Below are 17,159 nucleotides of genomic sequence, written 5' to 3' on the forward strand. Positions count from 1 at the left end.
TTTCCAAATGTACTGGTATTTTTTTTTTTGCCTTATAACAGAGAAAAACACCAATTAGATTTTTTATTAATGATTGCTATTTATGATTGCTATGATTTTACTGGTTCGTCCCACTTAACATCAAATTAGGCTGCAATGTGGTCCCCGAACTACAATGAATTTGACACCTCGGGCCGAGGCCATCTTCATGGAGAACAAAAGATCTCTGTGCCATATTGAACTTCCAGTGACACGATAGAGAGATAGAAGAGAATGAGAGTGAGAAATAAGACCACATTTAACGCACCTGCTTCCACTTTACACCTGAAAACCTAAACCACTAACAAGACACCAGGGAGGGGAAAATGGCTAATTAGGCCGAATTTAGACATTTTTACTCAGGGGTGTGCTCGCTTTGCTGCCAGCAGTTTCATTAGACATTAATGACGGTATGTACAGTATGTCACAAAAGTGAGCAAACCCCCCTTCTAATTGTTGAGTCATGACCAGAGCTGATGCCAGTGAGGCCTGCAGTTCTTTTGGATGTCGTTCAGGGTTCCTTTGGAACCTTCTGGAGGACCCAGTGTAGCACTTTCTGAGTAATTTTGGTTGGCCAAACACTCCTGGGAAGATTCACCACTGCTCCCAATTTTCTCCATTTATGAAAAAAAAACTCAAAAGCCTTGGAAATGGCTAACCTTCTAAATGAGACTCATATTAAAATTTTCTCATTTGTTTTTTTAATTTATTTGGATCGTGGCATGATGTTGAGGTCTTGTAGTCTGTTAACATTTTCTGACAGCTACTATTTTAAATAATTTTTTTGTTGAACGTGGCAAAATTTCCAGGCCATGCATTGACGTGGCAGCCATGATGGCAGAAGTTCTATCGTCACATGGTGCTCTGCACAGAGAGAGCGCACATGGAGACAGTGTTAACTTAAAGAGGGATATGACACACACGTCTCTGGAGTCTGGAACATGCTATTTTTGGTACAGCAAATTTTTTGTCAAGCCGTTCATCTATGTCACAGGTGTCAAACCCGAGGCCCGGGGGCCAGATCCAGCCTGCCACTTGATTGGCCCGCGAAAGCAAATCATGTGTGTCAACTTCGATGATTCTTGTTCAAATCTGCACCGAAATTTCAAATAGTCATATATCATACATGATAATGTTGAGATACTGCAAGCATTTTTGTGTTACTAAACGAACAATAGTTGTAAAACCCATTACCCTTGATATCTGATTCCAAAACTAGTTCATAAAGTTCGTGTGTAAATATGATGAGGCGATAAAGATTTTTATGGTTTCACAGTCATAACGGCCCTCTGAGGGAAACCGTAACTACAAAATGGCCCGTGACAAAAATTTGTTTGACACCCCTGATATGGCAACAGACTTGGAACACACTAGTACTAAAACTAGCACACGTGTTCCTCACGGCTCATGAAAGCGACCTGTTTGACTCGCCTATTAGTATGTCAACAATGTCCCCATCAAGCACACCAGTGTGGTAAGTTTGGATAAAATGTTAAACTTTCAAACATTTTCAAGCTTTTTTTTTTTATATTTATTTAGAATATCTCTGTACTATACTGGGCATTTTAGGCTACGAAAAAAAGTACAAAATAATTTTGTGCTGTCTAATAATATGGGTGCATATGGCCACACACACAAAAGAAAATCCCTGCTTCAATATAACAGATGATCGGCTGTAACGGACAACCCCCCGCCCCTATTAGTCCGTTAAATCGAGGTTCCACTGTGAATAAAATACATTTAGAAACTTTTTATTTAACTGGGATGTTTTTCTTTAATATTAAATTAAATATTGTCTTTATGATCCCAAAATTTAAAAAGTGCTAAATATGCAAGAAAATAAAAATCTGAAATGATACAAAAGTGATGACTCAGCAGTTTGAATTGGACACTTTTATAACACTTTACCCCATAAGTGCATGTGTATGTGTGTGTGTGTGTGTGTGTGTACATGTCATAGAAAAACAGACATCTGTACAACATTAACAAACACGCGAGGGGGAGAACGCGACCCATAAAAATAATTTGTCTTCTTTATATTTCCAGTAAATATGAATAACAAGTCTCAGAAAAATAAATTCCTGCCCCTTTTACATCAATAAACTCCTCAGTCAATGGCAGGCAAGGAAGGGCAGGGCCAAAGAGGATCTGACAAAGGTTGTGTCAATGTTATACACCAAACCCCCACACCACCCAGCACCTACACCTCATTTAAGTTCATCTTTGTACAGAAAATTGAAGACTGGAGAAAACATCAATTTCTGAAGCACTGCCACCGCCTCCCACTCTCCCGCAAGGAAACACCCACATCTTAGCGCTAATGAGACCCAAATAGCCAATCCTGATGTCATCAGTATAAAAACATTCTTCCTGTTCTGCTGGTGAAAGGAAAAGTTCGTCCAAAACGATCCGCGATAAATGGCTTGGTGTGGGCCATGCCCACTGTGGGAAAAAAAGATTACTCCCAACATCACATCCTGCTGCGTCGCTGGCAACAACTTTAAGGCTTTTTCTTTCTTTCTTTCTTTCTTTCTCTCTCTCTTTTTTTTTTTTTTCAGTATTCTTGTTCTCCTCAATAGACAAAATAAAGCAGCGGCTCTCTACTAGAAAAATAGAACAGTCGTACGCGATGCTTTAGTGCTGTGTTCAAGAGACTGGGAAATGGCACCATCGTCTCATCGTGCGGACAGTTGGGGATTTTTTTTTCCCTGGGAGCAAACTGCACTTGGCTCTAATTGGACATCTTTGGCGGCTTAATTTTTGTGATGAGGATGCACGAGCTTTCTAGCAAAGGTGAGCAAACATTTGTGCCTTTGATATTGAAAACGAACAGATGGGGCAGATTAGGTATACATTTTTTTAAAAAATTGTAAATAATTCCTGCTATTTTTAACTGTATTATTCATAAGTGAGAGTCAATTATAATTAACCAATAGTTTAGTAAAACATGTTTAGTTTACTAATATTTTTGTAATTAGGTAAACAGTATTTTAGTAAAATAATTTCAACATTTTTATTTTATTGTTATTTAAATTCAACCATTTTTGATAAAAATACAATTATTTTGTATTAAATTATTTAAAGAAATGAAAAATTAAAAATAATTAATACATTTCAATTAACCAATTTTAGGAGGAAATAAAACTGCTAAATTAATCTAACAAATATAACAGGACTCTAGATAATGTAAATGCTCAGTGGGTCTGATTGAAGAACTGAGTAGCCGTATGTGGCCCGCTGGCATACTTTGCCCACCACTTATTTGGAAGCTTTAAATTTGTTTTCATCAAATCGTTCTACGTGGATTGGCCTCAGGGTTCAATGCCCGGCACCCATGGGTTTATTTACTAACCCCCTCTGCCCAAAAGGCCGAAAAACAGTCAACATGTCACTCAGGGTTCAAAATGGTCTAACTGCGTGTAGCATGAGGGTATATCGAAACACAACGGTCAATGTCGGGTTGCCATGGTGACCATGCGAGCATCAAAATAAACAACAATCTCTTCGTGTTCTTCTGTCCTCTGTGATACGTTCAAGGACAACACAGATGCACCAACAGTCGACGTTCAACCCTTTGGGGATGGGGGGGTCAGTGCGTGTCAGAATATTGTTGTCCAGTAAACAAAGACACCGTGGCGTTAAGGTGCAGCAGCAGGCGTCCTCCAGTGGGGACGCTCAACAAGCAAGCCTGCAGATGGAATGAAGCCAGGCATGCCCTGACAAGACCCCGCCGTCCTTTTGAGGAATGTTTGCGTCTCCAAAAAAAACATTTCTTTAAATAAGAAAATATGGCCATCATTGTCATGATCATCACATCCTGGTGCCCAGTAGCAGCACTCTGGGGAACGCCCCCCTCCCCAAAAAAAGATCAATCAGAGTGAAGAGATGAGCGTCAACGGTTGGTAAAATATGTCACCTTGCACGGAATAAATAAGTAGAAAAGAAAACGTCCTCCTCATGAATATTAATGAGGAGTAGCTTGAGCTCTCCCGGGAAAAAAATATTTTCCTCCTCTTCTTCACAAACAGGAAACAATCCAGTGTCCTCCTGTTGGTCACTTCAACTGGAGAGCGCACACATCGCGACGGATGACGGCGACGTTGCCATCTTGGGACATGGCGCAAAATAACAGGGCAGCCTTGTGATGTGCTAACAACGTTCAGGGCTTCTGGGGACCGGGGGACAGAACTACGGGGGTGGACAGACCGTCCACACTGAGCGCCGGGATGTGGATCTGGTTACTGCCGTTCGTCGGGAACTGGAGGAGACACAGACATTTACGGTCAACTCTAGCCAGTTTGCGAATCGCCATTCACAAATTCACCCACTCGCAAATTTTACTGCAGAACTAAGACTGTTGGCTGAAAACAACTCTTCGATATGCACCTAGCCATGTACTTTTTTGCGCTTTCTGTAATTCTCTAATATAGCCGCTAACTTGCCAGTGAACCGCAGTTAGGAAATTTTTTGGGGGGGATATTTTTGAGGGAGAAAAAAATAATAATCCCCAAAAAAGGCGTTTACAGTGGAGCCCCGCGTAGTTGGTTCGGCATTAGCAAATTCAACTATTTACAAAATTGATTTTCAGAATCCTCTTATTTGCAGAAACCCCCACTTATCTGCGTTTTTTTTTTTTTTTACCTGATCCCCCACTTAATCATATATTTTTCAGGTTTTTTTTTCCCATGGCAATTATTAGGGAGCGTCAATTAACACATTTTCACAATTCGCAGTCCCCTGCGAATAGCGGGGGTCCACTGTATTTCAGAAAAAAGCATGTATATAAGAAAAAGGTGTGTTTCTGAAAAAATAGCATAACTATAGTTTTAAAAAAGTCATTATTGGATAAAGTTTTAAAGTTATACATTTCAGAAAAAAAATGGTCATATTACTGAAAAAAGGTCACACAGTAATGGGCACCAAAACAACAACAACAAAAAAGTGAGTAATTAATCCCACACACGCCCCCCAAATGTTTTAAATAATTGCTTGTATCAGTGATTTTGGGCCACTGTGCCATGAGAGATCATCAGATATGCTGCGGGAAATTCCATCCATCCATCCATTTTCTGAGCCGCTTCTCCTCACTAGGGTCGCGGGCGTGCTGGAGCCTATCCCAGCTATCATCGGGGAGGAGGCGGGGTACACCCTGAACTGGTTGCCAGCCAATTGCAGGGCACATACAAACAAACAACCATTTGCACTCACATTCACACCTACGGGAAATTTAGAGTCTCCAATTCATGCATGTTTTGGGGATGTGGGAAGAAACCGGAGTGCCCGGAGAAAACCCACGCCGGCACGGGGAGAACATGCAAACTCCACACAGGAGTTTGCATGTCCGGGGATTGAACCCGGGGCCTCAGAACTGTGAGGCTGACGCTCTAACCAGTCGTCCACCGTGGCGCCGCTGCGGGAAATTATAACATTTAATTTAATTGGTCCAAAAAATTTCTAATTTAGTGACATCAATTAAATGCTCTTCCACTAGATGGCCGAAGGTACATACATAAGCAACCTGCGTATCCACTTTATTGTGACATTTTTGTTTCGTGGTGTGCAGTCAAGCTTTTTTCTGAAATATGTGCCTCGGCTCAATCAAGGTTAGAAACCACTGGCCTATAATAAATGTTTAAACTACGGATGCATGATACCTGTTTTTTTGCCACAGATTCCAATAACTTGCTACTTCTTCAAACCAATACTGATTACCGATGGTATATTTTTTTAATGGTTTGTATCAGGGGTCTTCAACGACTTCCAGGCTAAAGACCCCTAAATTGATGGCAAGCTGGAGAGGTGACCCCCTAACTTATGGAGAAAAAGATGAATACGAGCAGCGCTGTGTATTGGCTTACCTCGTTTGCTTAGTCTACTCCGACAAATGCGTTTCCATGTCTGACAAAGCTGCCTCCGCTTGCTCCTGTTGGCTTATGCTGCTACGCGAGTCTGCTGCTTCGTAGGCCGCTGGGACTTACCGAAAGCTGTGCTCCAAGCCTCCGAAGGAGGTGAACGTTCGCAAGCATCGTAGTTACAAACTCAAGTCACTGGATAATCGTACTTTCAGCAAGTCCTGGCGATCATATGCTAATTGACGGCGGATATTGACTATTTCTGGTGTCGTAGGTCCGCCCCGATCGCCACTTTTCCGTGTCCGATTAAGCCGCCTCCGCTTGCTCCTCTGTTGGGGTACGTTGTGACGTGTGTCCGTTGCTTCGTCGGCTGCTGGGTCTTCCAGACCGCTGCGTTCCAAACGGTCGCGAGCGTCATATTTACTTACTCAAAGTGACTGATGATTGCAATTTCAGCAAGTGCTGGCGATCATATGCAATATTACTTGGGATAATGGCTGTTTTTGGTGTTCTAGGCAAATAATTCTGATCAAAATATCCATGACTGTCAGAAGCCAATGCAACATCAGCCGCTGCCGACCAGTGTGCCAATGAATGATATTGGCCTTGTTATCAGTCCAGTTTTTTTAGGTAGCAGATTGATCCGTGTGACATCGTGTCCCAATATCGGACCGATCGTTATCGGTCGATAATTATTGTGCAATCCTAGTTTAAACCGAAAATATATCCCAAACTATGATTTGAAAAAACTTCAGTATAATTTCAAACTCATTTTACAACATTAGAAAATTCCAACTAAATGGTTTACAGCAGGCTTTACACGATCAGGATTTTTGGGGCCGATCACTGATCAGCGAGTTTAAAAAAATGATAACCGATCAAATCACAAGATTGAGCAGTGTGTCTATTTAAATGACTTGTTCATTTACTGTATATACTTGTGTACTGTATACAGAGTATCTTCAAAAATATTCTCTCGTTAGGTCATGTATTCTAATCAGTCAGGTTAAATCAACATGACAGAAATAATGGGGGCTAACTTACTGTAATTAAATTACTTTATTGTAATTACTTCACACACACACCGAAACGTTAAGAGCATGATTAAACATAATGTCAGTATGTTTACGTACAACCATTAGTGCTAGCACTAGCTTGCTAGGCTACATAATGTTTTGTTGGCTGCTTGTGAGCCGTATCATATTAAAAGTACGTGGGCATATTGTACCTCAAGCAATCTTTGAACGAACGTCTTCACCCGAGCACCGGTTACCATTTTTCCCTATTTTTTTACCAACACAAGACACTTGCGATCCATTGTTGTTGCCGTGGTACGGAGTGTATCTGGTCGCGTTTGATTTGACAAATCCCAGTGATCATAAATGATGTTAAAAGAAATGCGACAAGGCTAAAAATAAACTAGCTTTTGGATTCAAATATACTGCACAGACACTTTCCAAAATATTTCAATATCATGGAAAAGTTATTTCCATTATTTCATTCAAAATGTTAAACTTTCATAGATTCAGAACCCACAATTTAAACAATTTCAAATATTTGTATATTTTTACAAAATTTGGGCTTCCAGCTCATAAAACCCATGAAATCAGGAGTTAAAAAAATGTGAATACTGTGGAGAAATCACCATTTACTTCAGTTTTTGTAGAAAAAATAAAATAAAAATTAGGGTCAAATTACATCAATCAAAATATGGTACTTTCAAAATGATATGTTAACCTTCAATACTTGGTTGGGAATCCCTTTGCTTTAATCACTGCCTCGATGCGCCGTGGCATTGAGGCAATCAGTCTGTGGGATAGCCTGGGAGTTATGGAAGCCCAGATTTGCTTGATGCTTGCTGTCAGTTCTTCTTTGTTTTTGGGTCTGGTGCCCCTCATTTTCCTCTTGATAATACCCCATAGATTCTCAATGGGTTTTAGAGCTGGCGAGTTGGCTCGCCAGTAAAGCACTGTGATGGCATGGGCATCAAACCAGGTTTTGGTGCTTCTGGCGGTATGAGCAGGGGCCAGGTCCTGCTGGAAGATGAAATCTGCCATCTCCATAAAGATCCTCAGCAGAAGGAATCATGAAGTCCTCTAAAACATTCTGGTAGACTGTTGCGGTGGCCTTGGATTTAAGAAAGCAGAGTTTACCAACACCTGCAATGGACATTGAAACTCAAATCATGACTGACTGCGGATATTTCACAATTGACCTCAAGCAGCGTGGATTCTGTTCTTCACCCGTCTTCCTCCAAATCCTTGGACCTTGATTCCCGAATGAAAGGCACACTTTACTTTCATCGGAAAAGAGGACCTTGGACCACTGGCCAACAGTCCAGTCCTTCATCTCCTTGGCCCAGTTGAAACGCTTCCTATGCTGGCTCAGGCTCAGAAGTGGCTTAACCCGAGGAACCGACAGTTGTAGCCCATCTCTCGAATGCGTCTGAATGTGGTGCTTTGATATGGTTCTTTGTTTATATGTGCCCTGCGATTGGCTAGCAACCAGTTCAGGGTGTACCCGTCTCCTGCCCGATGATAGCTGGGATAGGCTCCAGCACTCCCGCGACCCTTGTGAGGATAAGCGGCTCAGAAAATGGATGGATGGATGGATGCTTGCAGCACTCTGTGAACAGCCAGCCTCCTTAGCTACCTTTGTGGCTTACCCATCCTATGGAGGTATCAATAATGTTCTTCTGGCCAGATTTCATGTCTGCAGTCATCCCCATATTGAACCCAACTGCGACAATTGAACCAAACTGAAGCAATTTAATGACACCTGGGGAAACCTGTGCAGGTCCCTTGATTTTAGTAGATGATAAGTGTGTGACACTTAGTTTAAAACATTTATGGCCTGCAAAATTTGGGCTGATTTCTGCACAGTATTCAAATTTTCCCCCCAAAATATTTCGTGGGTTTTATGAGCTGGAAACCCAAATTATGTAAAAACAAACAAATAAATACTTGAAATAGTTTAAATTGTGGGCCCTGAATCGATAATCTATTAAGGTTGAATATTTTCAATGGACTTATGGAAATAAGTAAACTTTTCCATGATAGTCTAATTTTTTGGAATGGGTCTGTATATGACGGCCACGTGGAGTAAATGTCTTTTATGGAGACAATCAATGACGTCACAGAATTGAATATTTACAAATGATAAGTCATGATAAATGTACATACAACTAAAAAACACTAAATCGTGGATTGTGGATTTGAAAAACGTGTGTAAATCACGGATATACCTGTGGATATGAAAAACTTAACTCGCAGATACAGTCCCCTCCAAAACTATTGGAACGGCAATGTTGATTCCTTTGTTTTTGTTGCATACTGAAGATATTTGAGTTTCAGATCAAAAGATGAATATGAGGCAAAAGTTTAGAATTGCAGATTTTCCTCATGGTATTTACATCTATAAAAGTTAAACAGCTCAGGCCAGAGAACCTTTTTTCTTTTTTATTTTATTTTTTTTTTTAAACCACCGACTTTTCAAGTGAGCAAAAGTATTAGAACGTGACTGATGGGTGTTTCTAGTTGCTCAGGTGTTGCCTTATAGATTGATTGCTTAAACATTAGATAGCGCTTGTTTTTGGCTTTGGGTTTCACCTGACAAAACTGCATTTGTTGCAGTCTCTGGTCTTCATGCAAAACATGAAGACCAGAGAGTGTCTATGGGAGAAAAGCGAACCATATTGAAGCTGAGAGAAGAGGGAAAATCGAGCAGAGCTACTGCATAAACATTGGGCAGAGCCAATATAACAATTTGGAATGTCCTGAAAAAGAAAAGAAACTTCTGGTGTACGGAGTAACAGACATCGAACAGGTCGGCCAAGGGTACCAACAGCAGTTGATGACAGAAACATTGTGAGAGCTGTGAAGAAACACCCAAAGACAACAGTCAATGACATCAATGCCAACCGCCACGGGGCAGGGGTGAAGGTATTACAATCCGCTGTTCGAATAAGACTTTGAGAGAAGAAATATACAGGCTATACCAGGAGATGCAAACCACTCATCAGCAAAAAGAATCGGAAGCCCAGATTGGATTTTGCAAAGAAGTACAGAGATGAGCCACAAATGTTTTGGAACAAAGTTTTATGGACTGATGAGACTAAGATTAACCCCTACCAAAGTGATGGAAAGCCAAAGTATGGAGAAAGAAATTATTTGCTTATGATCAAAAACACACGAGCTCATCTGTGAAGCATGGTGGCGATAATGTCATGGCTTGGGCTTGCATGGCTGCTTCTCGAACGGACTCATTAGTCTTGATTGATGATGTAATTCATGATGGTAGCAGCAGAATGAATTCTGAAGTCTACAAAACCATATTGTCTGGTAATTTACAGAAAAATGCATCCAAACTAATCAGGAGAAGCTTCATCATGCAATAAGACAATGGCACAAAACACACTGCCAACACAACAAAGGATTTCATCAGGGGAAAAAAGTGTACCCAATAGAGCACGAATTTTACCTCCTGAAGAAGAGACTGAAGGGAGAAACCCCCAGAAACAAACAAGAACTGAAAGAAGCTGCAGTAAAGGCCTGGAAAAGCATTTCAAATGAAGAATATAGTATAGTATAGTACAGTATAGTGAAGTCAATGGGTCGCAGGCTTAATGCAGTTATTGCAAGAAATGGTTATGCGACCAAATATTAAATGTTATTCACTAAGTTGATTTAATAATGTCTGTTCCAATACCTTTGTTCACTTGAAGAGTGGGAGGCTTAAAACAAAAGGGGTTCTGTCCTGAGTTGTTTAACACATCTAGATGTAAACACCATGAAAAAAAAGATGGAATTCTGAACTTTTGTCTCATATTCATCTTTTGATCTGAAACCCAAATGTCTTCAGTATACAACAAAAACAAAGGAATTAACCTCGCCGTTCCAATACTGTTGGAGGGGAGTGTATACTTGTGTAAATAATTTTGAGACAATTCTCTCCCCATATCTTTCCTGCTCCACTTCCATTTGCAAGTTGCGAGAGTAAAAAGAAATCGCGCCTCCTCTGCTGGCTAGCCCTGTAGCGAGATCGAGACGCTAAATCAGCTGTCCTCTGAGCCTGCTGAGTCGGCGGCGGCGGCTTGTCCTCGCCCTGGCGATGGAGGTGTTCGAGTACCCGACCCTGGTTGTGTGGTGGCTTCTCCCAAGCGACATGGAGCAATACTATTATAACTAGCCGATGCAAGACTTGAATTAAGCGGTCTTACATCACAGTTTGCGAGTTAAAATGGGCATTTTGCGCCTCAAAAAAACCGAAGCTGATTTGAGATATGAGTAACTGGAGTTACGGAATTAATTAAATTCGTAAGCCAAGGCACCACTGTATGGACAGTATAATAGTATTAGATGTCCACAACTGCCCCTTTATTTGATTATTATTATATATATTTTGAACAGTAATTTGAAATCAGAGGTTGCGGAAAATGGTGACAAGAAAATAGTTTAGTATTAAACTATTGTCCAATTTAAGTTAAGAAGGGAGTTGGTGAAATGTAATGCTTGTAAAACTGGTCAAAATGAAGAATAGGAATCTTGGTACATATTTGTGTTCAAATTGAAAAGAACAAATCAATTTAGCAAGAAACATCAAGTAGACAATTTGCTTTAGTGCACCACAAAAACAATATGGTGGGCCAGATCTTGAGGTCGACACCTGTGGTTTAAACTATTCATATAGGCAAATATAAAAGTGATTTGGGGAGGAAGCGTCTTTTTTCTTGGCGAGTCTTGGTCCCTAACCACTGCCAATAGCGAGGATATTTTTTAAGCAGCTTCCTTTTCCTGAGAGGAGAGGAAATGGCGTGGGCGAGTTACCTGGAAGGAAAGCTTGGCGGGCGAGCGAGGCGCGATGGGACTGAGCGTGCTCCAGAAGTGGATGGTGGAGGGAAGCGGACTTGGGGTCAACAGGACGGGAGTCTGGAGGACAAACACGTCAGTGGGTCAGTGTCGTGTGCGACATGTTGGCGTGGTGTCACTCTGGGAAAGTGCTGGCTTACCAGAGCATGCGAAGTGATGACGGTGGGCGTCAGCGTGTTGGTGGCCGAGCTGGGCGCCAGCAAACTGTTGACGGCGGCGTTGACCTGCCAGAGATAAAAACAGGAAGGGATGTCATGAGCGCAGCATTGTCGCCAAAACCAATGAGTGTGTTATTACTAGACTTTACACCGATTTTATCTGCCTTATCGGTATTGGACGATAATTAGCATTTTATGCTGATGGGCTGATCGGCTTTAATGTCATAATTCGCCGATCCGATCAATGGCTCCGCAAAAGACATTTACTCCGCGTCGCCATCGTCCGCAGTATATTTGAATCCAAAAGCTAGTTTATTTTTAGCCTTGTCACGTGCCTTTTGGCGTATTCCTGTAAATATCTGACGGCTAATAAAGTTATTAAAAAAAAATAAAATAAAAAAAAAACGTCGGCGGTGTGGAACAGACAACACGTCTGAGACAAACAACATGTAATGCCCGGATCAGACTACAAGACAAATTTGCCCTTTCACGATTGCACTATGGGAGACTACTGCAATAAAATCCTACATTCAGATACCCCCGCATCCCGTTTTTTACGATCACTGGGTTTCATCGTGTCAATGCAAACGCAACCGGATACACTCGTTACCATGGCGATGACAACAATTATGGATCGTGCCGTGTGTTTGTAAGAACAAAATGGGGAAAAAAACGTGTGTTGGCGATAACCGGTGCTCAGGAGAGGATGTTCGTTTAAGACGTACATTTAATACGATACGGCTTGCAAGCAGTCAACAAAAACGTTATGTAGCCTAGCAAGCTAGTGGTACCACGAACGGTTGGATGTAAACATGCCGCCGTTCTGTCGAATCATGCTCTAAAAGTTTCAGTGTGGGTGAAGTAATTTAATTAAAAATAAAGTAATTTAATTACAGTAAGTTAGTACTCATTATTTCTGTCATGTTGTAATGTTGGTTTGACCTGACTGATTAGAATACATGACCTGACTAGAGCAGTGGTTTCCAACCTTTATGGAGCCAAGGAACATATTTTACAATTGAAAAATTTCACGGCACACCAACAAACAAAAATGTCACAAAAAGTGAACACATTAATTATTGTATTTACTTCCTGCCATCTAATAGAAGACTATTATGCCTCACTGGCATAAATAGATGAACAAAGATACAACCCCAATTACAATGAAGTTGGGACGTTGTGTTAAACAAATAAAAACATAATACAATGATTTGCAAATCATGTTCAACTTATATTTAATTGAATACACTACCAAGACAAGATATTTAATGTTCAAACTGATGAACTTAATTGTTTCTAGCAAATAATCATTAACTTAGAATTTTATTGCTGCAACACGTTCCAAAAAAGCTGGGACAAGTGGCAGAAAAGACTGAGAAAGTTGAGGAATGCTCATCAAACACCTGTTTGGAACATCCCACAGGTGAACAGGAACAAGTGGGTGCCATGATTGGGTATACAAGGAGCTTCCCTGAATTGCTCAGTCGTTCACAAGCAAAGATGGGGCGAGGTTCACCTCTTCGTGAACAAGTGCGTGAGAAAATTGTCAAACAGTTTAAGGACAATATTCCTCAATGTACAATTGCAAGGAATTTAGGGATTTCATGATCTATGGTCCACAATATCATTAAAAGGTCCAGAGAATCTGGAGAAATCACTGCATGTAAGCGGCAAGGCCGAGAACCAACATTGAATGCCCGTGACCTTCGATCCCTCAGGCGGCACTGCATCAAAAACCGACATCAATGTATAAAAGGACACATGGGCTACGGAACACTTCAGAAAACCAATGTCAGTAAATACAGTTCGGCGCTACATCCGTAAATGCAACTTGAAACTACTATACAAAGCAAAAGCCATTTATCAACAACACCCAGAAACGCCGCCGGCTTCTCTGGGCTCGAGTTAATCTTTTGTAGATTGTGGGCGTCGTGTCCTCCGGACCAAAGAGGTAAAGAACCATCCCGACTGTTATGGACATCTGTGATGGTATGGGGCTGTGTTAGTGCCAATGGTATGGGTAACTTACACATCTGTGAAGGCACCATTAATGCTGAAAGGTACTTACAGGTTTTGGAGAAACATATGCTGCCATCCAAGCAACGTCTTTTTCATGGACGCCCCTGCTTATTTCAGCAAGACAATGTCAAACCACATTCTGCATGTGTTACAACAGTGTGGCTTCGTAGTAAAAGAGTGCGGGTACTAGAATGGGCTGCCTGCAGCCCAGACCTGTCTCCCATTGAAAATGTGTGGTGCATTATGAAGCGTAAAATACGACAACGGAGACCCCGGACTGTTGAACAGCCGAAACTGTACATCAAGCAATAATGGGAAAGAATTCCACCTACAGGTTGAAGGTAGAATTCCACCTACCTTCAACAATTAGTGTCCTTAGTTCCCAAACGTTTATTGAATGTTGTTAAAAGAAGAGGTGATGTAACACAGTGGTAAACATGACCCTGTCCCAGCTTTTTTGGAACGTGTTGCAGCCATAAAATTCTAAGTTAATGATTATTTGCTAAAAACAATGTTCATCAGTTTGAACTTTAAATATCGTCTTTGTAGTGTATTCAATTAAATATAAGTTGAACATGATTTGCAAATCATTGTATTCTGTTTTTATTTATGTTTAACACAGCGTCCCAAATTAATTGGAATTGGGTTTGTACATTATTTATTGTAAATATAATTTTTTTGAGCAATTAAGTACACAAGTATATACAGTAAATGAACAGGTCATTTAAATCGACACATTCCTCCATCATGTGATCGAATCGGTGATCGGTTATCGTTTTTTTTAAACTCGATGATCGGTGATCGGCCCCAAAAATCCTGATCGTGTAAAGCCTAGTTATTACCTTATCCAGGGAGAGGCCTGGGGGTAGGGAGGGCAGCTCCAAGCCTCGAGGCTTCTTTGGTTTGGGAGCAATCACGTCTGGAGCAGAGATCGATGATATCACCGCGGTAACTGATGAGCCTACAAAACAAACAAACACAAAATTTGCGTTATGTTTTGGAAAAAAGGACAATTTTCCCAGCAGCACAGATTTTCACAATATCTGTAAAAAAAAAAAAAAATATATATATATATATATATATATATATATATATATATATATATATATATATATATATATATATATATATATATTTCTACCATTTCTGTGGAAATTGAGGAGTTAATGCTTGAATGCTTGAAAAAACAAAAAAACAAAAGTTTTTTGTTTTTTTGTTTCAAATCTTGTTTGATGACCAGGAGAAATAAAGTCCATTCCAGAGGGGAAAAAGGCAAAACTTGTTTTGAATAATGTCAGCAATTAAAACCAGAAATCAGATTTTTGTGAAAAAAATAAAAAATAAAATAACATAACAGTAACATAATCATAGAGGACTTGAGGTCGTTCCTCGCCATACTGCATTTAATTTTCAGGGTCTCTCTGTATTGTAGATTTTAAAATTGTACATATCTAATTTTATATCACAGATTTTTATATATATTGGGAGATTTAGCAGTGATCATTTATCCACACGGATTAATGGCATTCCAGACTCGCGTAGCAATAAATGTAAGCCAGGAGGAAAGAGTCCGTAGAAGACAATGTCCAAAGTTTGGGATCTTTTCACACTTCCCAAAAAAAGAAAAAAAAAAGAAAAAGGAGATTAAGTGCAATGTGTGTATGGCAAAGCAGAATTGGCTTACACAACTTCATGTCTACAATAAACAAAGTTAGCTAATTTAATATAGCCTATCGTAACGAATTGTATTCCTTCCACAGATGGTCGAGGATGAACACAGCCACTGGTGCACTTTCAATCGCTTTATTGAACAAATGGTTACAAAAACTAAACGCGCACAAGCACATTTATACACTAGCTACACAGGGGCAACTGGCACCCAAAGGCAACATGTAGACTGGATAACAGCCAGTAAACAGCCACCCGCTATCCTGAACTCTACACTCTCATTCGCCAACTCCGATATCACTCAACAGGCCTGGTCAGCCCCCGCCTTATAAACCACACACATTCAAAGTCACAGATACTACAGTGCAGAACATGAGGATGCCGACCACAAGTTGAGAAACATAATACCAGCACCTTATAGCCGTGGCCCAATGGTTAAGATCTTCGCCTGCCACCGTGGGGGACCTAGGTTAAAGACCCCGACTGGACCATCCGCCAACATCCCCCGGACTCATGGCTGTGGTGTCCTTGAGCAAGACACTGATACCACAAAATGCTCCCCTTCAGCTGCCCCCTGCTCCAGTGTGTTCCACTAACATGTGTATGTGTTCACTGTGATGGGTAAAATGCAAAGAACAAATTTCGTGTGCATGCATGCATGTTGATGACTATAAAAGGTGATTCTTATTATATGCCTTATATGCTTATATTGCTATTGTGCAAAATCCAATTTTATGAGATTACTCAAATTGGATGACAGGTAGAACAAGTGATTCCGAAAATATGTGCAAGCCCAAGCCCTTATACTAAACGTTTATAACAGTATGGGAAAGTTTAATAGGAGTGTGGGGAGGTCCATAAAGCTTTGAAATATCCATCCATCGACCCATTTTCTGAGCCGCTTCTCCTCACTAGGGTCGCGGGCGTGCTGGAGCCTATCCCAGCTATCATCGGGCAGGAGGCGGGGTACACCCTGAACTGGTTGCCAGCCAATCGCACGGCACATACAAACAAACAACCATTCGCACTCACATTCACACCTACGGGCAATTTAGAGTTTTCAATTAACATACCATGCATGTTTTGGTAATTCCAACATTACTCAAAAACAAATGGCTTACATTTGATTTGATTTAGAAAAAATGCACCGTACGTATGCATTGACCAGAGATAGTTGCTTCACAACTAAAGGCTGACATGGGGGTGGATTTTGACTCCTGCACCCTATCCCCAGTGATTGTTTAAAAAAGAAAAAAAAAATACTCCTCCCTTCCACTCCCAAAGAGATTGCTCCTACTCCCTCCCAGTCCAGATTGTTTAAAAAAATTAAAAATAAATAAATATAAATCATGCCCAAATCCAAATAAAAAATAAAAAAAAAAAAATAAATAAATAAAAAAAGCTCACCCAATCCCACAGTGAGCCCAATTCCGAGCCAAAATTTTAGAGAATCCCACTCCCCCCCTCTTTTGTTTTTTTAATTCCCAGTCAATCCTGCTCCCTTTTTCTTCCTCGTTATAAATTTTGCAGTACGTCTGCCTTATGCCTGAATCAAACTGCAACACAAATTTGGTCTT

The 17,159-nt window shown here is 40.6% G+C and overlaps 1 protein-coding gene across 6 annotated transcripts in view; it reads right to left on the bottom strand.

Annotated features, from left to right (window-relative positions):
- Positions 1 to 1,896: 1,896 nt before the first annotated feature.
- Positions 1,897 to 17,159, bottom strand: part of elk1 (ETS transcription factor ELK1) — a 38,938-nt gene continuing 23,675 nt past the window's right edge. For 3 of the 6 annotated variants that reach the window (XM_061684951.1, XM_061684950.1, XM_061684952.1), the window contains 4 exons: positions 14,757 to 14,875; positions 11,878 to 11,961; positions 11,696 to 11,797; positions 4,183 to 7,997 (listed from right to left, as the gene is read on the bottom strand). In XM_061684951.1, coding sequence (XP_061540935.1) covers positions 7,857 to 7,997; positions 11,696 to 11,797; positions 11,878 to 11,961; positions 14,757 to 14,875 — 446 coding nt within the window. In that variant the 3' untranslated portion in view covers positions 4,183 to 7,856. Of the gene's footprint in view, positions 7,998 to 11,695; positions 11,798 to 11,877; positions 11,962 to 14,756; positions 14,876 to 17,159 lie in introns of those variants that run through there. The other 3 variants (XM_061684974.1, XM_061684953.1, XM_061684957.1) reach the window with 2 other exon arrangements.

Source organism: Phycodurus eques, chromosome 1 (assembly GCF_024500275.1).
Source record: "Phycodurus eques isolate BA_2022a chromosome 1, UOR_Pequ_1.1, whole genome shotgun sequence".
NCBI lineage: Eukaryota > Metazoa > Chordata > Actinopteri > Syngnathiformes > Syngnathidae > Phycodurus > Phycodurus eques.